At 49.3% G+C, this 23,697-nt stretch overlaps 1 protein-coding gene and 5 non-coding genes across 6 annotated transcripts; all 6 read right to left on the bottom strand.

The window, feature by feature from the left end:
• Positions 1-1,774: 1,774 nt before the first annotated feature.
• On the bottom strand, positions 1,775-1,903 carry LOC138079421 (small nucleolar RNA SNORA2/SNORA34 family). The gene has a single exon (XR_011144892.1). It is a non-coding gene; the product is annotated as a small nucleolar RNA SNORA2/SNORA34 family (small nucleolar RNA).
• Positions 1,904-4,607: 2,704 nt separating this feature from the next.
• Positions 4,608-10,236, bottom strand: RPL3 (ribosomal protein L3). The gene is made up of 10 exons (XM_068971545.1): positions 10,150-10,236; positions 9,662-9,854; positions 8,729-8,897; positions 8,050-8,185; positions 6,943-7,129; positions 6,321-6,481; positions 5,719-5,820; positions 5,272-5,367; positions 4,907-5,026; positions 4,608-4,701 (listed from the first exon to the last, which is right to left on the bottom strand). Exons 1-10 carry the CDS (start codon positions 10,234-10,236, stop codon positions 4,657-4,659), a joined length of 1,296 nt encoding a protein of 431 aa, XP_068827646.1. The 3' UTR covers positions 4,608-4,656.
• On the bottom strand, positions 5,463-5,556 carry LOC138079432 (small nucleolar RNA U83B). Its single transcript, XR_011144903.1, has one exon. It is a non-coding gene; the product is annotated as a small nucleolar RNA U83B (small nucleolar RNA).
• On the bottom strand, positions 6,790-6,883 carry LOC138079433 (small nucleolar RNA U83B). The gene has a single exon (XR_011144904.1). It is a non-coding gene; the product is annotated as a small nucleolar RNA U83B (small nucleolar RNA).
• On the bottom strand, positions 8,186-8,241 carry LOC138079440 (small nucleolar RNA U82P). Its single transcript, XR_011144908.1, has one exon. It is a non-coding gene; the product is annotated as a small nucleolar RNA U82P (small nucleolar RNA).
• Positions 10,237-10,289: 53 nt separating the features above from the next.
• On the bottom strand, positions 10,290-10,353 carry LOC138079410 (small nucleolar RNA SNORD43). The gene has a single exon (XR_011144882.1). It is a non-coding gene; the product is annotated as a small nucleolar RNA SNORD43 (small nucleolar RNA).
• Between the last annotated feature and the right edge of the window lie 13,344 nt (positions 10,354-23,697).

Here is a 23,697-nt window from a genome sequence, read left to right on the forward strand (position 1 = left end):
TGGAATGAGGCTCCTTGTTTTGTCACCGCAGGATTCCAGAGAGGCCTGTATGGGGTTCTGGTGACAGGAAACACAGACCTCTGGGCACTTGGAGACCGCTCTCCGTGACACGCACAGACACGGATCTCAGGAGGCCTGGAAGCCTGTCCCGCCCACTGCAGGCCCGCGGAAAGGCCTGGGGACCCCCGTTCGGGACACCCAAGCACTGATGAGTCCCAGAGATGCAGGGAACGTTTATTGAGCACCTAGTACATGCCCACTCACTCAGACTTTCCCCTGGAGAGTTGTTTCCTTTCAGAGCTCAGATCTAAGCCCCAAAGCCTCATTCCCACCTCAGGGCCTATGCACCAACTGGTCTTTTTGAGTGGGGCATGTTCACCCCTTAGAGCTCCACGAGGTTGGATCCAATACACCCTCAGGTTTCAGAAAGGCCTCCCCTGCCCCATATCTCTCGATCCCTGTTTTATTTCTTTACAGCATTTAGCACTTCTTTTTTAAAAATTAATTTATTTAATTGAAGGCTAATTACTTTATAATATTGTTGTGGTTTTTGCCATACATTGACATGAATCAGCCATGTGTACATGTGTCTCCCATCCTGAACCCCCCTCCCTCTTCTTCTTTTAAAAGTGCATTTAGGGGAGTTCACTGGCAGTCCAATGGTTAAGACTTCATGCTTTCACCGCCAAGGCCCGTGTTCAATCCTTGGTCAGAGAACTAAGATCCCACAAGCTGCACAGCATAGCCAAAAACATATACTATGAAAGAAATGTTCTCAATCAATGTCTATAATATAGAGCCCTTCACTATCCAGTGTGTGTGCATGTGCGCGTGTGCGTGTGTGAGTTGCTTCAGTCATGTCCAACTCTTTGCGACCCTATGGACAGTAGCTCATCAGACTCCTCCGTCCATGGGATTCTCCAGGCAAGGATACTGGAGTGGGTTGCCATGCCGTCCTCCAGGGGATCTTCCCGACCCAGGGATTGAACCCATATATCTTTAAGTCTCTGGCATTGGCAGGCAGGTTCTTTACCACTAGTGCCCCTTGGGAAGCCCCTCATAATCCAAGACTCAGCTCAAAAAGTTTAACAACCCAATAGTAAATATAAGTTTCCAATGTGAATGAAGAGTAACACATACCAGTCAGGGCCCTTGTATACCCAGGACCTTACAAAATGATAATATTCAAAAGAAGCTCACAGTTTGGAGGGCTTCCCAGGTGGCCCCATTGGTGAAGAACCTGCCTGCCAACGTGGGAGAAAGAAGAGACACAGATTCGATCCCTGGGGTGGAAAGAGCTCCTGGAGGAGGAAAGGGCAATCCACCCCAGTATTCTTGCCTGGAGAATCCCGTGGACTGCAGCTACACAGCACGCACAGTTCAGAATCATCCTACTGGTTTTAGATCCACAGCAATTCTTTTTGTAATGACTGGATTTAACAGTATCATAATTCTAATGAACAAGTTAAATCATGTGTGTATGCTCAGTTCTCTCTGACTCTTTGGGACCCCATGGACTGTAGCCCATCAGGCTCCTCTGTCTGTGGGATTTTCCAGGCAAGAATACCGGAGTGGATTGCCGTTTCTTCCTCCAGGGGATCTTCCCAACCCAGGGATTGAACCCATATCTCCTGCATTGGGAGGCAGATTCTTTACCACTGAGATACCTGGGAAGCCCCAAGTTATATCAGGGATCTCTAAATTCTGGAATCGACTAACAAATGCATTAATCAACTACAAGTAAGTATTACGCCACATCTATCAGCAATGACTCCGATGTTTCTTTTGAATCATTTAACTATTTCAAAGTTCTGAAAAGGCCAACAGATCATACAAAGATTTCTTTAGGCTCCTGCTTAACACTGACAGCTTCTGCAAACTGCTGGCCTTGATTCAGGGCCAAAGCATCCATCGCTTCTATTATCTAAATAATAAACCTTAGCAGACCAACGCTATATTTTTTTTAAATTTTTTAGGCTGTGAGACACAGCCTAGGAGCTTATTTCCCCGACCAGGGATAGAATCTGTAGCCCCCTGCAGTGGAAGCTCGGAGTCTTAACCACTGGACCACCAGGGAAGTCCCTCGTCACTTCTAAAACTGTCCTGTTTGCCAGTGTTTACTGTCTGCCCTCCCCAACTAGAGGAAAAGCTCAAGAGCTGGGCCTCTAAGTTCAGCACGGCTTCCCCAGCACCTGTGTGACTGGCGGGCACTCAGGGTTTCTTAAGAGTGAAGCTGATCCCACACACATGGGTGGGCTTACTGCTGCCCCTGGGAAGCCCAAATCACCACTCTGACCACAGCTCCAGCGGTTCTGTGCACCCACTGGGTCCACCTTCTGCACTGGGTCCCACAACCCCCACTGCCAAGGTGTCAGTCTCCAATCAGCTGAGGCTGAGGTTCAGATCTGTGATCTGGGAGGTGCCCAAGATCACTCCCTGGCCAGGGGCAGGGCAGAAACAAAGAGGATGGGGACATGCAGATACCAGGATGGTCGGCAGACAGGGGCTCAGTCAAGCAAGCCTGCTCTTGAAGTCTCTCTGTGCACAGGTGTGGGGCCAGGAGGGTGTGGTCTGTCTCTGCTGTCGGATGCATGTGCGCACACCATCAGCCTGGTCTCTGGACCCCATCTCTACAGTTGTCATCCTCTACAACTGGGCAGATTCCTAAAAGGGAGTGAGGCCCAGCCAAGCAAAGCCTTTCCTACCTGGGCTGGATGGGCAGCTAGGCTCCAGGGCTGACATAAGGTCCGCGGAGGCCCCCGGGCTCAGAGGCCAAGGGCAACTGGGGTGGGCGAGGGAATGAGGTGGGGCCTCAACCATCTCAGCACCTTCCCCAGGACGGGAGAGAAGCTTCTGCAGTGACAAGACCAGGAACCCAGCTCCCATCCTCTGGATCTGCCAGAGCTGCCTGGTGGCCTTCGGGCAGGTCCTGACCCTCTCTGGCTGCGGGCTTGACTCCGGGGACTATGGGGCATCTGAAGCGGCCCTGGTTGAGGAGGGAACTGAGCCTCCTGCAGTCCAGAGCCCTCCTGCAAGGCTGTCCCAACGGGGTGCTGCCCACTCTTGCCCCCTGGTGGCTGCAGCCTTGAGTGCAGCTCAGGGCCCGGGTCCTGGGAAGATGGGTGTTGCAAAGGTAGCAAACTAGCAGAGGCGGGCTTTGAGGCCCACTGCCCCACTCAGCTCAGAAGGGACTCCAGGAAAGCTGGGCAAAGATGGTGGGGAGGGGCCCCAGGCTTAAGGGTTCTTGCTCAGCCTCCTCTACCACAGAACCCAACCAAGTGTGGAGGGGGGAGGGGGTGGTGTGTGGGGGGCATGTTTATTGAGAACCAGAGGCTCAATTCAGGCCACCTCCAGTAATCCTGACAGAACCCGCAGTGCCTTGAGTTAGGTTCCTTGGTCAGGGAGATCCCATGAAGGAAATGGCAACCCACTCCTGGACTCGTCTGCAAAATGGCACAGGGGAGCCTGGCATCTACACAGTCCATTGGGTCAGTCACACAATAGAGCACATACGCTCACTGGGCCCATCTTCCCATTACGACTCCTCCAATAGAATAGAAAACCAAGGCTCAGAGAATACCAGAACCAGCCAGCTGCCAAGATGCTGGGCAGGGCTGGGCAGGGATGTCAGAAGTGCGGGGGCTGTGGTCTCTGCCCTGCTTAGGTGGGGCCAAGGCAAAACATGCCACTTAGACAGATGATATGGGCAGCTGGGACTGGAAAGGGGATGCTGGGATTCACTGCACCAAAGGGTGGGCGAGACCCCAGAAGCCAGCGCAGAGGTCCAGGAACCAAGCTCTCAACAGCCTGGGTTCGATCCCTGGGTTGGGAAGATACCCTGGAGAAGGGAAAAGCTACCCACTCGTGTTCTGGCCTGCAGAATTCCATGGACTGTAGTCAGTCCATGGGGTCAGAGTCAGGCACGACTGACTTTCACAATGCACTGCAGCACTCCAGGCTTCCCTCACCATCTCCCAGTTGTTTGCTGACTGGCCTACAAGATGCCAGATGCTCAACAATGGTCAGCACAACACGGGCCAGACAGAGACCAGAATGCAAACAGGGTTTCGATAACATGACCAGCCGTGTGAGCCAGGTCCAAACACTTAACCCCCAACCAACCCATATTCTCATTCTAATGAAGTCAATTTTAATCACCAGGGCCTTCCACAAAGCAAATTCTTGTTCTGAGCCCCAAGGGACATGCAGACCCTTCTGCTGCTTGACATCCATTCTCTCCCACAGCCAGAATCTGGCTGACGGTTATGAAAGAACCTCAGCAAGCCCCAACTGGAATCCCTCCAGTGATCACTGACTAAACCATGTAGCTGGACACTCAGCAGAACGAGGGTCTGCCCTGCCAGTGGGTGACAAGGACTCCAGATCCCCACTGCCTCATGCACTGCCACACAAGCAACCCAGACACCTTGCCCAATGACAAACATTTCACACCAAGCTCACTCCCCAGACTGGCTGGCTCTCAACTTCTGCTCATCTTCACAAGGCTGGGGCCACCGTGGTAGGGCAAAGAGCTGGGGGGACCCAGGGAGCATGAGGGCCCAAGGGAAGCGGCCAAAACTGAGAAAGCAAAGTCAGAGGCAGATGTCACTGGAAAATAATTTTATTAAGATTCTACCAGCTGTATAATCTGTTCTATTAGGCCCCTTCTTCCTTTGCAATTCGGTCCTTCTTAAGTGGTCCCTGTGGAGAGAGAACCAGCAACGTTAGAGGCAGAAGGCAGCAGTCACAACTTTCCCAACCCCAGTGGGTCAGACTCTGGAATGGTCTCCCCAGCCCTGGCACAAAGAAGCACCTTCTGTATCAGCACCACAAGGGCAGGCTGACAGGTAATAGCAGCTGAAAGCCACCCCCACCCCAGCCTGAGGGCAGCAAGCTAAGTACTTACCATGAAAGCTTTCTTCTCCTCCACAGTCTGGAAGCGACCATGACCAAATTTGGAGGTGGTGTCAATAAATTTGAGGTCGATCTTCTCCAGGGCCCGCCGTTTGGTCTGCACCAGCAAGGACTGTGGGCCAAGAGGGGAAGGTTAGAGAGCCAAGCCTTTCCCTGTACCACCTTAGTTCATAGCCCTTCATCTTAGAGGGATGAGGTGAGAATACACATGAGGAATATATATATATAGGCAAGCAACAAACATCTGGGCCAAGCCACACGGAATTTTCTCCTCCCAAAACGTCAGGCATAGCAATTCCTGCTATTCCTCCCAACCAGCTCCCCTAACAGAGCTCGGCATTCCCCTCCCAGCCTCACCTTGCGCAGAGTGAGCACTCGCTTCTTGGTTCCCACCACGCAGCCTTTGAGCATGACAAAGTCATTGGTCACCTCACCATAGTGGACAAAGCCACCCTGGGAAGGAGCAAGGTCATCGGGTCAGCACAGATCAAGCATGAGGCTGTAGCCAGATCTGACCACACCCACACCCTGGTCCTGGTGGGCCCAGAGCTGTTCTCAGAAGGAAGGCAGCGAGGAATACTTCCGCAGTCTGACTCGGGCGCTGTGCCCAGCGCTCATTCCAGGGTCTCATCACTGAACAGCTGGCCCCACCCCGCAAACAGTCCCCACTGTGGCTGGATGCTGCCCAGGGGACCAGTGAACTGTGGGGAAAAACTGATCCTGATCCCATAAGGGAGGCCTGGGACTCAGGGAAATCCCCCGCCAGACCAGACAGGATTTGCAAGGACAGCTCCCATTACTCACCAGAGGGTTGATGCTCTTGTCAGACAGATCGTAATCAGTAGAGGCATTGTTCTTGATCAGTTTGCCATCCTTGATGAGGTAACCCTGACCAATCTTATAGATCTGAAGGAAGAAATGAGCATAAATATTTGATTAACAAGAAAACAAGGCAGGGACTCAAGCTGACTGGAGGCAAGGACTGCCATTAGGGACAAACGATTCCCCAACTTGGGGGCAGGGGAGCCTACAAAGGACTCTGGGAAAGCAGTTATGACCTTGACCCTCATGATGGGGCGTCCCAGGCTTGTAGCAAAGAAAAGCTGCCTGGGCCGAACAATCCAGGGAAATAAGGGATGGGGCCTCTCCAACAGCATGGGACAGAAGAGGATAAACGAGGCTCCCATCCTCAACCTGACCAGAATCACCTTCAAGGATGGCACTTTACAAACCAGGACACTAACGAGTCACAACTGTGCCACCAGGCATGAGCAACTAAGTCCATGTGAGGCTCCACCCAACGGACTGATGATGACAAGGACTAGAACCCCCCACAACCCCCAATAACGGAGCCACTCTGCTCCCCTAAAGTTTAAGCCTCCACAGGGGCCCCACGTGCACCTCACCTTCTTGTTGATCTCAGTGCGGTGATGGTAGCCTTTCTGCCCAGCCCGAGCCACAGAGAAGGCCACCCGGGCAGGATGCCACGCCCCAATACAGGCAACCTTGCGCAGCCCTCGATGGGTCTTACGGGGCAGCTTCTTGGTGTGCCAACGGCTGGTGACACCTGGGAGAGACAGTCTGTTAACACCATGCCACTGGCCCTTTCGTACTATGAATGCCCAACTTCAGTTCGTGGTACTTTGTCCAAAGAAATACAACACCTGACTGCAACAATCCTCTCCCTTTCTATACCTCCATCCATCCAAGGTGATTATCAGCTTAGACATAAACCTTTTCAGCAACAAGATCAGGCCTTAGAGAATCATTCCTGTACCAGAATATCATGTGGACCCAAGAGGATTTACGAAGCCCGGAGCCCAGCGTTTTGAAGTGTGTTCGAAAGCCATTCACTGACCCAACCACCTGACCAGAGCTATTCTCAGAAGGCAGGCAGCAAGGAACATTTCCGCAGTCTGACTTGGGCGCTGTGCCCAGCACTCATTCCAGGGCCTCATCACTCAACAGGGGGGCCCGACATCACTCTCCCAGGGTAACCACAGCAACTTGGGCCACTGCAAAGCTCACCTTTGTAGCCTTTGCCCTTGGTCACCCCAATGACATCAATCATCTCATCCTGGCCAAACACTTGGCTCACAGGGACCTGCTGCTCAAGCCTCTCGCGGGCCCAGTCCAGTTTCTCGGCCACAGTGCCTCCGTTCACCTGGACCTCCATGAGGTGGGCCTTCTTCTGGCGCAAAGGAAGCAGGCGCATCTAGAAATGCACAGGGAATTCAGCGTGAGAGGACCTCAAGCCGGGCCAAACACCAAGAACCTTCCACCAACCAGCTCCCTGTTCCAGACTGGTCCTTTGGGCCAGTGCCTCTGGGGTACCTGCTCTGGCTTACCCTAGCCGTCTAGCATGCTCTTAACTGCCAATAAGCCACTAAAACAGCAGTATAGCACTGCAAATACAAGCTATGAGGAACAAAATCTAAACAAAGCTTTTTAAAAGCTGGCCAGTGCTATAATACTGAGCTACCTTCAGTGGACACAGCACGAGTCTGTGGTAATGTGTCACCACTAACCACACAAGACTACTCTTCACTTAGAAATGACAGGTAAACACACAGGTTTAACAACCCAGATTACACCCAGTCTAACTCAGAAAACTAAAAGCTAAAGCTAATTCAACTCAAGCCAGGTCTGAAGTGCAAACTCAAGTCAGCCTCTCAACACTATTTTCAGTTAGGTGCTAGACTACCTACGTAAGTTATGACTCACCAATTCCTTCAACCAGTTTTCCTAAAAACGGGGCATGGTTTTATCTAAGTAAGATTCACTGGGGACACAGTGCCCTCTGCTGGTAACAAAAAGCCCTGCGTGGAGCCACTGGATGCCTTCTCAAGCCACCCTGTGTCCTTAGGTTCTGGCCCCAGGAACCCAGGTCTCAAGGCAGGGCCTTGGCTGGACTGTGTTGCTTTTAACGGTCTCTCACCCACCAGGAAAATACATTTAAAGACCTGAAAATCTTACTATTCCTGAAATCATGAGCTCTGGCACAAAACGTTGAGCACAGAATCAATTCAGAAGATAACAGAGTCCCCCCAAAGCCACCGGTGACCACGTAGGCCACCGCCCTCACAGACAGGCAGCAGTGGGTAGTCACCCTCCTCTTGGCCCTGGCCAGCTCACCTGGGTGTGGGCAATGACACGGATGACCTGGCAGTACTTCTTCATGCTGCTGAAGTCCCTCTCAAGCTGCTTCTTGCCATCTACGTCCTGCCACTTCTTGCAGTATTTGGTGAAGGCCTTCTTCTTAGACTTATGCCTTCAGGAGCAGAGCAGAGTTGGGGAGGGGGCCCAGGTGCCAGCCTTGATCACCCCTCCACCGGGTGAGGGGGAGGCATACAGGCACCGTGTGGGGATGGGGCTCATTGCCGGCTTCTAAGGAGCCTTTTCCACCGGCAAGCGGAGCCTGGATGGAGCTCATCGGGCAGAGCCGAGCGGAGCTGAGCAGAGGTCCACAAGGTTAATAATGAAACATGACATTCGGATACACAAATTCTTGCTCCAAGTTAGCCATTAACCAGACCACACACCTGGGGTGGGCTGGGGGCGTTAGTCACCGCTCCATAGACCCCCATACTTGTCAGTAACCAAGAGGATTGCTGAACTGAGGCAGCACCCAAGGTCTACACCAAAGGAACTGTCCTGGGACGCTGCCCCCATTGTCCCTGAGAACTGCCCAAGAGGCAACTAAGCCTGACACGAGAGCAGCTGCCCTGCCGTCGGCCATGGAGCTGACGCCCTACACAGCACACGGCCCTTTCCCCCAGCCAACCCAGGGGGAGCCCAGCCGCGGCTCCCTTACCAGTTCTTGTAGAAGCGCCTTTTGCACTCGTCGCTGATGTGCTCAGCAAAGATGGTCTTAAAGGTCCGGAGGCCTCGGGGTGTTTCCACGTAGCCCACAATGCCCACGATCACCATGGGCGGAGTCTCCACGATGGTCACAGCCTCCACAACTTCCTTCTTGTTCACCTCTGCAAATAAAGTAAGCAGTCAAAAGCTGAGCGGACTAGCGAGTCCCTACACGTGCCCTTCCAGGCCAGCAATCTGCCTCACAGGACTGTCTGCAGCAGTCTGCACCTCTCAGGCCTGTCCTCACTACAAACTGTTCAGCTGGCCCGCAGATATTTTCAACTCAATCAAAACCATCTGGACCCTACTCAACCACGTTAAGTCTGGCTCCAGGTCTGGTCTGTTACAACCATCTCTAGAGACTAATTTCTCATTGCTTTCAGAATACAAGAATACTAAATATAGTACGGTAGTAACACCGGAGCCTAGAAACCATTTTAACTGTCTAACGCTATCTGTTTCAGTACTCAGTGCTACGTGTTCTACTTAAGTCACTTTTCTACTTCAACTTCCCAGGAAAAAAATACTGCAACGTGCTGCCATTTCCTTTTCCAGGGATCTTACCAACCCAGGGGTCTCCAGCTTGGCAGGCAGGTTTTTTTTTTTTTTTTACCACTGAGCCAGCGGGGGAATCCTTCTATTCTTTGGCTCTTAACAAATTTACTCGCCATGCTCCTTGACTTCATTACACCCCTCTGCCTATAACAATGCCAGTCACCTGAACTCTGGAGCACTAATCAATCCTAAAATATATTTCCATTCTGAAGTCCAGAGGTTCTGTTGATCTCCCCCAAAGCCTGCTCCATTCTGACTGCTTGGCCCCATCTAGTCAGTTCCCACCAACTCCAGCTCTCCCATCAGCTAGAAAGATGCAGCATGTACTTACTGGACCCTGGCCTATCGACCTCCCTCACAATGTGGGTCATGCCAGCCTTGTAGCCAAGAAAGGCGGTGAGGTGCACGGGCTTGGAAGAGTCATCCTTGGGGAAGCTCTTCACCTTCCCACGGTGCCGGCTGCTGCGCTTCCGAGGCAGGAAGCCCAGGGACCCGTGCCTGGGAGCAGAGAACTTCCTGTGAGACTAAGAGAAACAGAAGAACGTTAGCACCTTCTGAGGAGCTTCGTTCCCAGAGGCCTAGCTTTCAAGAGGATTTCAAGCAATGACTCCACGCCAGCAACCCAGATAAAAAATTTACATTCAGAATTAGTTCTTCATAATTACACATCCAGAAGGCATTATTCAGCCACACCTGAATTGAACATTTACCTCAACCCCTCACCTTATACCTTAAAAAGGAACCATCCCCCCTTTTCCTCTTAAAAAAAGACAAAGACACACCAGAGAGTCGCATTAAGAATGGCTTAACAAGCCTTACGCTCAAGATTCTGATCATTGCCACTCTGCCCAGGGACTTCTTGTCAAAGGGCTGCGTGGTGGACAACGGTACTGAAGGATTCCCCATGCTCCCAGCGGGAGCCAAACTGGAAAATGGAGGCCACTAGAACTCGGCAGAGCCAAATCAGAACATGACAATCAGCACAGCGTCTCTGTCCGCCCGTCAATAAGTTCATCATTTCTGGTTTCTGACAACTCTAGAGGCCAAAGGAGTTGTACCAACCTTCCCAGACGTTTCAGAATGAGGCCTCAACAACCCCTGTCCCGAATACCCTCCCCAGCCTGACGGCCTGTATTTCTGCACCTCTTTAACACTCGAGCCAAACAATAGCACACACTGTCCTCCTGCCAAAAGGCTCAAGACTTGAATCTCGAATGCTGAGATCGAAATCCAGGAAGTCAGTCCATGGTTTGAAAACTGTCGGGCCCAGGCCCCACAAGCCAAGGCCTCTCGGCCGCCCCCAAACCATCCTCAAGTACCGGGAGTTTTCAGGAAATAGACCTGACCGCGGGTTCCGCTGAGTGCCCCGTGCTATTACAGCAGAACCCCGGCACCGGGTGAGCCGAGATGGCGGCGATGTGCCGCGGATTCAGCCATGCCAACACGACAAAGAGAAAGCCGCCATGACACTACATACCATCCTGCCGTCGGAAGCTGCCGGTAGAGATCGGCCCGCCGGCCGCACGAGATATATAAATGCTAGTCTGGCTCCTCCCCTTCCGGCGTACGAGCGCGCACCCGCGGCAGACGTCGGGTCGCGGGGCGGACACTGGACTCCATTTCCGCGCATGCTCGTTCTCGCCTTGCTTGCGCCCTGACCAGGGCGTCAGTTTGGTAGGCGGGATTTAGAGGTCCTACAGCGAGCGGCTGGGATCACACTTGGTGAAAATTCTCGGACGCGCCCGCATAAAATGAAAATACTATCATCCTACAGCGTTGGACAGTACCCAACTTTTGAAGAAACGTTGAAACGCGCTATTACGCTGAAGGGAGATGGTCAGTCACCTCTGGAATTGAATAACCCTATTGGGGCTTCAGTTCCGAGGCGTTTTCACACGTGGTATATCATTTCCCTCCAGCACTCTAGATCATCGATGTTGCCATTTTGCAGGCATATTGGGAAGTGGAATCAGTTGCGCAGCCCCCACCAACTCAAAGTTAGAAAAGACTGAACCCCTGGTTTTCCTGGTTCCCAACTCAGAGGCTCTTCCCGACACCAGCTTGCCTTTAATACGTGCTGATTTGGGATTTCCCCTCCCTCTAGCTCCATCTAGGCCATTCCTCCCACTATCGGGCTGCGGGGCCTGGCTCTTGATTCTGAAGGTCTGAGGCGGCGAAACCCTCACCAGCTGCCGGACGTCACGAAGCCTGGCTCTCCCTGCCTCCCAGATCCTCTGCGTGAAGGACCCTCGCTGATCTCTGCCTGGGCTCGTGGTCACCTAGGAGTCTCCTAGTTGCTCACCCTGCCGCCAGGCTTGTCCATCCAGATCTAAAAATCGTCTTATCTTTTGGTTACTTCCGTGCCCTTCCTCACCCCCACTCCTAGTTATTTCCTCTGGTTTAAGGCTTAACTCCTGAGCCTGCAAGCCAAGAATCTGCCCTAACTAGCTGCTCCAGCCTCTTTTCTGTGGGTGAACACACACACACACACTTTCCCACCTTCTACCTCCATCCCACCCCGTTCTATTCTTTGATTCTGGGCCTGGCCATTGCTCACACCGTTATTAAGAAAACGTTCTCAACTAACCTTCACTCCATCCCCCAGTGGCAGTGTTGAGAGTCCTCAGCCCCTTATTGGAAATCTTTGAGGCCAGATCTCTTTCCAAATTCAGCATTTTTCATGTTTTAGATAATATCATGCAATATTGTGCACATACTGTATATTATGTAATCCTCCCTAAGCTCTTTAATGAAACACATTAATTCTGTAAAGAGACATGAATATTCACATGGAGTGGAATAAATAGCCCCACAGTTCAAGGCTAACTTTGCTGCCTAAAAAATTCAGATTAGATTCGTTTTTGCCACCAACTGACTTAAGTTTTTCATAATTCAATTTACAGCAATATGGATGGACCTAGAGAGTACTCTTGCCTGGAGAATCCTGTGAATGGAGGAGCCTGGTGGGCTGCAGTCCATGGGGTCGCTAAGAGTCGGACACGACTGAGCGACTTCTCTTTCACTTTTCACTTTCATGCATTGGAGAAGGAAATGGCAACCCACTCCAGCGTTCTTGCCTGGAGAATCCCAGGGACGGGGGAGCCTGGTGGGCTGCCGTCTATGGGGTCTCACAGAGTCGGACACGACTGAAGCGACGCAGCAGCAGCAGCAGCAGCAGAGAGTATCATACTGAGTGAAGACAGAAAAAGACAAATACTGTGATATCACCTGTGTGGAATCTAAAATATGATACAAATGAACTTACTTACCAAACAGAAGCAGACTCACATAGAAGACACAGGTATGGTTACCAAAGAGGAAAAGGGTTAGGGAAGGAATGAATTGGGAGATTGGGATTAGATACAAATTGCTGTATATAAAATAGAGAAACAAGGTCCTATTGTATGCCACAGGGAACTATATTCAATATCCTATAATAAACCATAGTGGAAAAGAATATGAAAAAGAATATATGACCAAATCACTTTCCTTTATACCAGAAACTTAACATTATAAATCAAAACTTTTTATTTCAGAATGGCAGACAAGGAATTATGGCCCACACTGTCCCCTTTTACAGAGAAAACTAAGTTCAGGCCAAAAAGGAATAATTTGGCAAAAGTCATACAATTAAGAAAGGACAGAGCTCAAGTCTGATTCTAGGTTAGGTTTTCATGACATCAGACTCAGGGTTCAGTTACCTCTTCACTGGAAGAGGAGCTCTGGGGTCCTGAGTCACTCATTTGCTCAATAAGAAATTCTTCCTGGAGTCTTGCTGCATGTCAGATGCTGCACCAGGCTGTGGGAATGACACAAAAGGGAAGGGGGCAGGGCACAACCTTTGAAAGAATGACAAATCCCGAGGACACCACATACTGATTAAAACCAAATAGGTCCAAGATAACAGACTAGTCCACTTCCATTAGACCTTGAGCCTCAGTATGTGGTCACTGGAACACATCAGCAAGCTACCTGACACACTCGCCAGTTCCAAGGCCACCCATCAAAGACGAAAAAGTGGGGCATTGGCCCAATTCCAGCCTGGCCTTTCACATGATGTACTCTGCATATAAGTTAAATTTTCAGTGTGACAATATACAGTCTTGCCGTACTCCTTTCCCATTTTGAACCAGTCTATTGTTTCATGTCCGGTTCTAACTGTTGCTTCTTTTCTTTTTTTCCAACTGTTGCTTCTTGACCTGCATACAGGTTTCTCAGGAGAGATAAGGAAGGTGGTTTGGTATTCCTATCTTTTTAAGAATTTTTCAGTTTGGTGTGATCCACACAGTCAAAGGCTTCAGCATAGTCACTGAAGCAGAAGCAGATGTTTTTCTGGAATTCCTTTGCTTTTTCTATGATCCAACAGATGTTGGCAATTTGATCTCTGGTTCCTCTGTCTTTTCTAAATCCAGCTTGTACATCTGAAAGTTCTTGGTTCATGTACTGTTGAAGCTTAGCTTGAAGGATTTTGAACATGACCTTGTTAGCATGTGAAATGAGCACAATTGTACAGTAATTTGAACATTCTTTGGCGTTGCCTTTCTTTGGGATTGGAATGAAAATTGACCTTTTCCAGTTTTGTGGTCTCTGCTGAGTTTTCCAAATTTGCTGAAATATTGAGTACAGCACTTTAACAGCATCGTCTTTTCCAGTTCTATGGCCTCTGCTGAGTTTTCTAAATTTGCTGGTATATTGAGTATAGCACTTTAACAGCATCATCTTTTAGAATTTTAAATAGCTCTGCTTGAATTCCATCACCTCCACTAGCTTTGTTCGTAGTAATGCTTCCTAAGGCCCACTTGACTTCACATTCCAGGATGTCTGGCTCTAGGTGAGTGACCACACCGTCATGGTATCAGAGTCATTAAGAACTGTTTTGTATAGTCCATCTGTGTATTCCTGCCACTTCTTAATCTCTTCTGCTTCTGTTAGGTCCTTGCCATTTCTGTTCTTTATTGTGCTCATCTTTGCATGAAATATTCCTTCAGTAACTCCAGTTTTCTTGAAGAGATCTCTAGTCTTTCCCATGCTACTGTTTTCCTCTAGAGATATTGCCTTAGGCCTCAGCTTTCCCATCTGTCAAATGAAGGATTCATTCATTCATTCAGCAGATGGGGATCAAATTGCCAACATCCACCGGATCATCGAAAAAGCAAGAGAGTTCCAGAAAAACATCTGCTTTATTGACTATGCCAAAACCTTTGACTGTGTAGATGACAACAAACTGTGGAAAATTCTAAAAGAGATGGGAATACCAGACCACCTGACCTGCCTCCTGAGAAATCTGTATGCAGGTCAAGAAGCAAAAGTTAAAACTATATATGGAACAACAGACTGATTCCAAATCAGGAAAGGAGTACGTCAAGGCTGTATATTGTCACCATGCTTATTTAACTTCTATGTAGAGTACATCATGAGAAGTGCTGGGCTGGATGAACCACAAGCTGGAATCAAGATTGCTGGGAGAAATATCGATTACCTCAGATATGCAGATGATACCACCCTTATGGCAGAAAGCAAAGAAAAACTAAAGAGCCTCTTGATGAAAGTGAAAGAGGAGAGTGAAAAAGTTGGCTTAAAACGCGACATTCAGAAAACAAAGATCATGGCATCCAGTCCCATCACTTCATGGCAAATAGATGGGGAAACAGTGGAAACAGTGTCGTACTTTATTTTGGGGGGCTTCAAAATCACTGCAGATGGTGACTGCAGCCATGAAACTAAAAGACACTTGCTCCTTGGAAGAAAAACTATGAGCAACCTAGATAGCACATTAAAAAGCAGAGACATTACTTTGCCAAAAACGGTCCATCTAGTCAAAGCTATGGTTTTTCCAGTGGTCATGTATGGATATGAGGGTTGGACTATAAAGAAAACTGAGCACTGAAGAATTGATGCTTTTGAACTGTAGTTGTTGGAGAAGACTCTTGAGAGTCCCTTGGACTGCAAGGAGATCTGACCAGTCAATCCTAAAGGAAATCAACCCTGAATATTCATTGGAAGGACTGATGCTGAAGCTGAAGCTGAAACTCCAATACTTTGGCCACCTGATGTGAAGAACTGACTCATTTGAAAAGACCCTGGTGCTGGGAAAGATTAAGGGCAGGAGGAGAAGAGGACGACAGAGAGTGAGATGGTTGGATAGCATCACTGACTTGATGAATATGAGTTTGAGTAAGCTCCAGGAGTTGGTGATGGACGGGGAAACCTGGCGTGCTGCAGTCCATGGGGTCGCAAAGAGTCAGACACAACTGAACAACTGAACTGAACTGAAAGATGGGAATAAAGCAGAAGGGCTTTCACTATTCCTTGCAAGCCATCAGGTGGGTGACCAGGAAAAGGACCCTGAGAGTCGACATGAACGATCAGAATCAGAAGATCTTTAGGATCCATAGGATCTGGAGACTATTTGTGTGAGTCACTGTGAGGGACCTAGGAGAGCAAGCAGAGATAGCAGGAGTTAAGATAACCATTTTGGAATATTGGATAGATAGTGTTACTTTTGGGGCTTCCCTGGTAGCTCAGCTGGTAAAGAATCCACCTGCAATGCTGGAGACCCTGGTTCAATTCCTGAATCGGGAAGATCCCCTGGAGAAGGGGTAGGCTACCCACTCCAGTATTCTTGGGCTTCCCTGGTGGCTCAGATGGTAAAGAATCTGCTTGCATTGCGTGAGACCTGGGTTCGATTCCTGAGTTGGGAGGATCCCCTGGAGGAGGGCATGGCAACCCACTCCAGTATTCTTGCCTGGAGAATCCCCAAGGACAGAGGAGTCTGGCAAGCTACAGGCCATGGGGTTGTAAAGAGTCTGAGCGACTAAGCACAGCACAGTGTTACTTTTACAAAGGATAGATTAACTTCTGTGTATAGGTTTAGATGCAGAGTACATCCTGAGAAACGCTGGGCTGGAAGAAACAAGCTGGAATCAAGACTGCCGGGAGAAATATCAATAACCTCAGATATGCAGATGACACCACCCTTATGGCAGAAAGTGAAGAGGAACTAAAGAGCCTCTTGATGAAAGTGAAAGAGGAGGGTGAAAAAGTTGGCTTAAAACTCAACATTCAGAAAATGAAGATCATGGCATCCGGTCCCATCACTTCATGGGAAATAGATGGGGAAACAGTGGAAACAGTGTCAGACTTTATTTTGGGGGGCTCCAAAATCACTGCAGATGGTGACTGCAGCCATGAAATTAAGACGCTTACTCCTTGGAAGAAAAGTTATGACCAACCTAGATAGTATATTCAAAAGCAGAGGCATTACTTTGCCGACTAAGATCCATCTAGTCAAGGCTATGGTTTTTCCTGTGGTCATGTATGGATGTGAGAGTTGGACTGTGAAGAAGGCTGAGCGCCGAAAAATTGATGCTTTTGAACTGTGGTGTTGGAGAAGACTCTTGAGAGTCCCTTGGATCCAACCAATCCATTCTGAAGGAGATCAGCCCTGGATGTTCTTTGGAAGGAATGATACTAAAGCTGAAACTCCAGTACTTTGGCCACCTCATGCGAAGAGTTGACTCACTGGAAAAGACTCTGATGCTGGGAGGGATTGGGGGCAGGAGGAGAAAGGGACGATAGAGGATGAGATGGCTGGATGGCATCACCGACTCGATGGACGTGAGTCTGAGTGAACTCCAGGAGTTGGTGATGGACAGGGAGGCCTGGCGTGCTGCGATTCATGGGGTCGCAAAGAGTCGGACACGACTGAGCGACTGAACTGAACTGAACTGATAGGTTTAGAATCATTTATGGGGTTAACTGTATCATCTCTTCTTCCAAGAACAAGTCTAAGGCTACACAGCAAGATGTATGCAAATTAACAAGAAACTAAGGATGTGAGAGAAGAGAAATATGAAGCCCAAGAGGGATTGATGCCAAAAGCTCAGTTTTTCTGTATATACCGGTGCAGAATCGAATCACGCAGAGGGTTTTGGCTGAAGCAGGGAAAGAAAAGCTTTATTGCTTTGCCAGGCAAAGGGCTTGGGAGTTTGGTGAGGAGTTTCATGGCAACAGATCACGGTGAGGTTGCTGATAAGAGTAAGGGTGTGTGTAGGGTCTCTGATGAGCTTCTCTGATCCCTTTAATTTTTTTTTTTCCCCTTTGACATATTTATTTATTTGGCTGTCTTGGGTCTTAGTTATGGCACAAGGGATCTTTCATTGCAACAGGAACTTTCTAGTTGTGGCGCGTGGCTCCAGAGCATGTGGGCTCAGTAGTTATGGTGTGGAGGCTTAGTTATTTTGTGGCAAATGAGATCCTAGGTCCTGGACCAGGAATTGAACCTGCATCTCCTGCATTTTGAGGCAGATTCTTAACCACTGGACAGTCTCTTTAATCTTTCCTCAGCCAAAGTTCTTGGCTGTACCTACCTTGATTAGCAACTGCTGGAACTGGCCTTTTGGAACTCTGGGAAGGTCATGGAGGCTGGAGTCTTGCCTACAAGAAACGGCGGACAAAAAGGCCTCCATGACCGGGAACCTGACAGGGCACCACTCAGTTTCAGGATCACACCCAAACACACATTATAGACCACTCTTCATGCCAGAGTAGTCCTTCCCTTTGGCTTCAAGCCTCTTCCAGCCAAATACAAAAGATAAATATGATTAGTAACATGATTCACAACATCCACATGATAAAAACAAACAGTGGCCAAAGGAGTCCACTGTGCCTGGAATAAGGCTTTAAAGAAATTTCCCAGGGAGATGGGGTTCTCCTACAGGGATCAAAATGGGATGCAGCTAATGACACCCTGAACATCACCCCACAGGGAATACACAGTTAAGCACGTCTGTGCAGACCAGTGAAATCTGGGTGACACACCAAGCCCATCTGGGTGAGCTGTTTACAACAGGTCAAAACAAAGGAGTTAGGTTACTTGATCCCTGATTACTAATTTAATCCAAAGAAAAAATCCAGAGTCTGGAAAGAAGTGAACTGACTCTGTTCATAAATGGGCCTCTGTCAATAGTGTTTTTGAAAATGGAACTCCTAGTAAGGAATGGAAAAGGGCCCATGTTTTGCTCAAATCATTGAAGGGCAGTTATTTTCTGCTGCTAGGTAAAACCCAAAGCGTGGACCAACCTTGACAGCAGGAGGTTAGGGGGACCAGAAAAGCAGAATGGAGAAGCACAGGGGAATTCCCTGCTGGCCTGGTGGTTAGGACACAGCTCTCTCACTTCCGGGGCCCCAGGTTCAATCCCTCTGCTTTCTTTCATAGCAGAGAGAAAAAAAAAAAAAATGGAGAAGTATGAGGGCAAGAGGGAAGAGAGGACTTGAGTGAGGCAGTTTTGTCATGAGTGTATTTCAATGTCCATCTCTCTTGTTGTCCAGTCGCTCAGTCATGTCTGACTCTTTGTGACCCCATGGACTGCAGAACACCAGGCTTCCCTGTCCTTCACCATCTCCCTGACTCAAACTCATGTCCGTTGAGTCAGTGATGTCATCTAACTGTCTCATCCTCCCTTGCCCCCTTCTCCTCTTGCACTCAATCTTTTCCAGCATCAGGGTATTTTCCAATGAGTCTGCTCTTCGCATCAGGTGGCCAAAGTATTGCAGCTTCAGCTTCAGCATCAGTCCTTCCAATGAATATTCAGGACTGATTTCCTTTAGGATGGACTGGTTTGATCTTCTTGCAGTCCAAACGAACCTCAAGAGTCTTCTCCAACACCACAGTTTAAAAGCATCAATTCTTTGGCACTCAGCCTTCTTGAAGATCCAACTCTCACATCCATACATGACCACTGGAAAAACCAATTTTGACTATATGGACCTTTGTCAGCAAAGTGATGACTCTTCTTTTAAATACACTGTCAAGGTTTGTCATCTCTCTTGCCAGACCACAAGCTTCGTGGCGGCCGAGATTGCAGGGCCTAGCTCCGAGAAGGCTCAGGCTGCCATTTGTCAGATGTGGGCATGAACACAGCAGGCCCCACCTAAACTTCATAGCTTCAAAGGCTGCCTCCCTTACCCATTGAGGCAATAATGCTCCCTCTTTGACAAGAGCTCACATCCTGATCTTTTGTGCTGTCACTGATTGTTGCGCAACCACCTGGCTCAGCTGACAGGGTGTTTGGGCCAGAGGGCCAGTTAATATGAGCTTGTGGCATGAGGGCAGCTCCATGCCCCCAGAACGGGAGGCTGGGCACAGAGCCTCTGGGTCATGAAGGCCCCTCTCCCGGCTCCTCCACCACCACCTGCCAAGGTGATGCCCCACAGAATGGGAGCGGGCTGGCCCGAGGCACCTGGCAGCTCCTGTTCCTGTGTGGGCCCAGCCTGGTGAAATTCTCCCGGCCGCTGCTGGGGCTGCAGGCAGCCGTGGCAAACATGGCTTCCCACTGCCTGCCTGTCTACATGCTGGGCTTCTGCGTCTTCTGGGGCAGCAATCTACAGGTGACGGGGGTGCTCCTCCTGGCCCAGAAGCTGTGTATGGAGGTGCTGCTGCCCGCTCAGCAGACTGTGTGGCGCCTGCTGACCATTGCGCGGGGCTGGGGCCTTCAGCTGCTGGCCACCCTGATGCACAGAGCCTGCCGCTGCGTCCCGTGGCTCCAGTGGCACTTGCGATGGGAGGCCCACCTCGCCCTGCTGTCTGTGGCCCAGTGTGCCTACTACAGCCTGGTCGACTTCCACCATGAGCACAGAAGGGCCTTGGAGCTGCTGCCACAGGCTGTGCTGCAGCAGACGGCCGTGTCCCTGCTGCTCCGCTGCCTGGACAGGCTGGGTGTGGCCATGGGACAGGTGGCCAGAGCCATGTGGGGCGGTGGCCTGCGGTCCTTGGGATGGGCCAGGCTGTGCAAGGCACCCTCTGAAGATCTGGATGCGGTCACCACTGTCCTTCCAGTGACCACCATTCCTTTTAGCCAGCGCTTCCCTGGGCCTGACCCAGCCACCCTGAGCGGGCTCAGGCCAGCCTCCGTCAGCCTGTGCCTAGTGGTTGAGGACAAGGACGCCAGCGAGGGAGAAGGAGGCTGCAGTCAGGGGACCAGCAAGGTGCCCATTAGCACCAGGGTCCACAGCAGTAGCACAGGCAAGATGGACTTCAGATCTTCATCCAGGCAAGCCCTCGCACAACAAGTCAAGGCGACCTGTATTCTTATTGTTCTTCTGTATATCTACGCCGCGTGTCTCTTTGTGCAGGTCTTAAAATAAATGACTAAACGTGAGCCAGCCTGCAAAATGTCCATGGTTTACCTTTGTCAATGAGAGATTGACTGGCATCAGATCTGTTCACTTAAGCCCTTGCTGAGCCGGGGGCAAGGATGTAGTACTCAGTATGCAAGACGCATTGAATGCCAGGGCCTGGGCTATGGGGCCTGGTTTCAGCTCTGTCACTTCTATGTGTCCTTGGCAAAGTTCCTTGACCCTTCTGGGCCTGTTTCCTTTTCTGTAAAATGTGGATTAAAAAAAGCTCCAGGGAGAGGGGATATATAAAAATAAGTCATTTGTAAGTTGTAGAATGTTCTTCCCCCTCAATTATCCTAACAGAGCATACAAGGCCTTCTTGGAGAACACTTCAGTCAGTTCAGTTCCGTCGCTCAGTCGTGTCCATGGACTCTTTGCGACCCCATGAATCGCAGCACGCCAGGCCTCCCTCTCCGTCACCAACTCCCGGAATTCACTCAGACTCACGTCCATCGAGTCGGTGATGCCATCCAGCCATCTCATCCTCTGTCATCCCCTTCTCCTCCTGCCCCCAATCCCTCCCAGCATCAGGGTCTTTTCCAATGAGTCAACTCTTCGCATGAGGTGGCCAAAGTACTGGAGTTTCAGCTTTAGCATCATTCCTTCCAAAGAAATCCCAGGGCTGATCTCCTTCAGAATGGACTGAAAGGACATAAAAAGAAGACCAGAATAAAAACGGACATAGTTCATGGGTGAACTAACCTAATGTCTTAAAGGAGTCAATTTTCTCCAAATTATAGTCATTAGGATTGCAACCCAAATCCCAAGGCATTTGGGGCAGGGGGGGAAATACTCATAAACTGATCCTAAGATGTATATGGAAAATCAAGGTCCTTAAAATTTTAAGGCATTTTAAAAAAAGCACAGCCAAGTTGGGAGCCTTGCTCTACCAAATATTAAGACATATTACAAAGTCACAGTAATTAAAACAATGTGGCAGAAAAAGCAGGCAAACAAATCGAATAGAATGTAGAATCCAGACATAAGCTGGCTACAGATGGGAACTTGGTACAAATGGGCACTTAGTATGTTGAAAAGGTGATATCACAAATGAATGGGGGGGGACTCCCTGGTGGTCCAGTGCCCAGGGGCCTCACTGCCAAGGTTGGCTTTCAGTGGCTAAGTTGCGTCCAACTCTTTGCGACCCTGTGGACTACAGCACACCAGGCTCCTCTGTCCTTCACTGTCTCCCAGAGTTTGCTCCAACTCATGTCCACTGAGTCATTGATGCTATCTACCCATCTCATCCTCTGCCACCCCTTCTCCTTTTGCCTTCAGTCTTTCCCAGCATTGGGGTCTTTAATCAGCTCTTCACCACTGCCAAGGGCCTGGGTTCCATCTCTGGTTGGGGAACAAAGATCTCACAAGTCCTGCAGCATGGACAAAACAAACAAAAAAAAAGTAGGGAGAGCAGGGATTATTTAGCAGATCGAGTTCGTGGGTTTTTTTAGTAGATTCAGTAGTGCTCTCCCAAAGACAACAGTTCAACAATTCAGTTGCTCAGTCGTGTCCAACTCTGTGACCCCATGGACTGCAGCACGCCAGGCCTCCCTGTCCATCACCAATGAGTTTACTCAAACTCATGTGCATTGAGTCGGTGATGCCATCCAACCATCTCATCCCTAAGACATGCCCATCTAAAACCTGTGAATGTGGCCTTATTTGGGGAAAGGGTCTTTGCCAAGGATACTTTGAACTGAGGATCTAGAGATTAGGTTATCCTGAATTAGGATGGGGCCTAACCCTAATGACCCCACTCCAGTACTCTTGTCTGGCAAATTCCATGGATGGAGGAGCCTGGTAGGCTGCAGTCCATGGGGTCGCTAAGAATCAGACACGACTGAGCGACTTCACTTTCACTTTCCACTTTCATGCATTGGAGAGGGAAATGGCAGCCCACTCCAGTGTTCTTGCCTGGAGAATCCCAAGGACAGGGCAGCCTGATGGGCTGCCGTCTATGGGGTCGCACAGAGTTGGACATGACTGAAGCGACTTAGCAGCAGCAGCAGCAGCAACCCTAATAACAGCCATCTTAATAAGAAAAGCTAAGGGAGGAGAAAAAGAAGAGAAGGCCATGAGAAGAGGGAAACAGATTAGCCAAGGAATGCTGATGCCACCTGTAGCCACCAGAAGCCAGGAGAGGCATGCAACAGTCAGCTTCTTCCTCAGAGCCTCTGGAAGAAACCAGCCCTGCCAACATCTGTTTTCAGACTTCCTGTCTCCAGAGCTGCAGTAGAGTTTCTGTTCTTTAAGCCACCAATTTTTGATAATTTGTTACAGCGGCCACAGGAAACAATAGATCTTATCTTGTATCTCAGCTCCATAGAAGGTTCAAAAACATTTATAGCACTATACCCATGCAAAGGTTAGTTTAATGTGCTTGAGGCATTCATAATTCTTTGAAATAAAATTGGCTGCCACTCATTGAAGGCGGAATCGTTTCTTATTTCGTTAGATTGTTCAATCAACCCACTCTTGTATCATCTCCATTTTAAAGGAGCTTTCTCAAAAGAAGTAACTTCCTGGAACTCCCCTGGTGGTCCAGGGGCTAACACTCCGTGCTCCCAATGCAAGGGGCCTAGGTTTAATCCCTGGTCAGGGAACTAGATCCCATATGCCCCAATGCTCCTGCACGCCACAACAACGGTCAAAGATCACGAGTGCGGCAATTAAGACCTGGGGCAGACAATAAATTATATAAATATACAATATTTATACAAATATTATATTAATAATAAATTTTTATAATATAATTATTATATTATATATATAAATTATTATATTATATATATAAAATATGTATATTTATATAATTTATCGTCTGCCCCAGGTCTTTATATATATAATTTTTGGCTTCCTTGGTGGCCCAGCGAAAAAGAAACTGCTTGCCAGGGCAGGAGACATGGGCTTAATCCCTAGGTCTGGAAGATACCCTGGAGGAGGAAATGGCAACATACTCCAGTATTCTTGCCTGGGAAATCCCACTGACAGAAGAACCTGGTGGGCTACGTCCATGGAAGCCCATGTGAGTCAGACACGAGTTGGCAACTAAACAACAAGAATGTATCTATTTATTTTTTAAAAAAGAATCAGGTAACTCCCTGAGATCATCCACTGGAGCGCTCTCCTTCAACCACAAACCTTCCCCTCCCGCTCTGGGTTTCTGTGGCCACTTTGACGCCCTGCAGT

The sequence above is a fragment of the Capricornis sumatraensis genome, chromosome 4 (assembly GCF_032405125.1).
Source record: "Capricornis sumatraensis isolate serow.1 chromosome 4, serow.2, whole genome shotgun sequence".
Lineage (NCBI taxonomy): Eukaryota > Metazoa > Chordata > Mammalia > Artiodactyla > Bovidae > Capricornis > Capricornis sumatraensis.

What these genes read in the sequence shown, in the direction of transcription:
- RPL3 (XM_068971545.1), bottom strand. Translation starts at nt 10,236, where the DNA reads ATGGGGAATCCTTCAGTACCGTTGTCCACCACGCAGCCCTTTGACAAG. An exon ending in GCACTGAGATCAACAAGAAG is followed by an intron (nt 5,821 to 6,320) that starts GTGAGGTGCACG and finishes TTCTTCCTTCAG; the next exon opens with ATCTATAAGATTGGTCAGGG. An exon ending in GAGTGCTCACTCTGCGCAAG is followed by an intron (nt 5,027 to 5,271) that starts GTGAGGCTGGGA and finishes CTTGGCCCACAG; the next exon opens with TCCTTGCTGGTGCAGACCAA.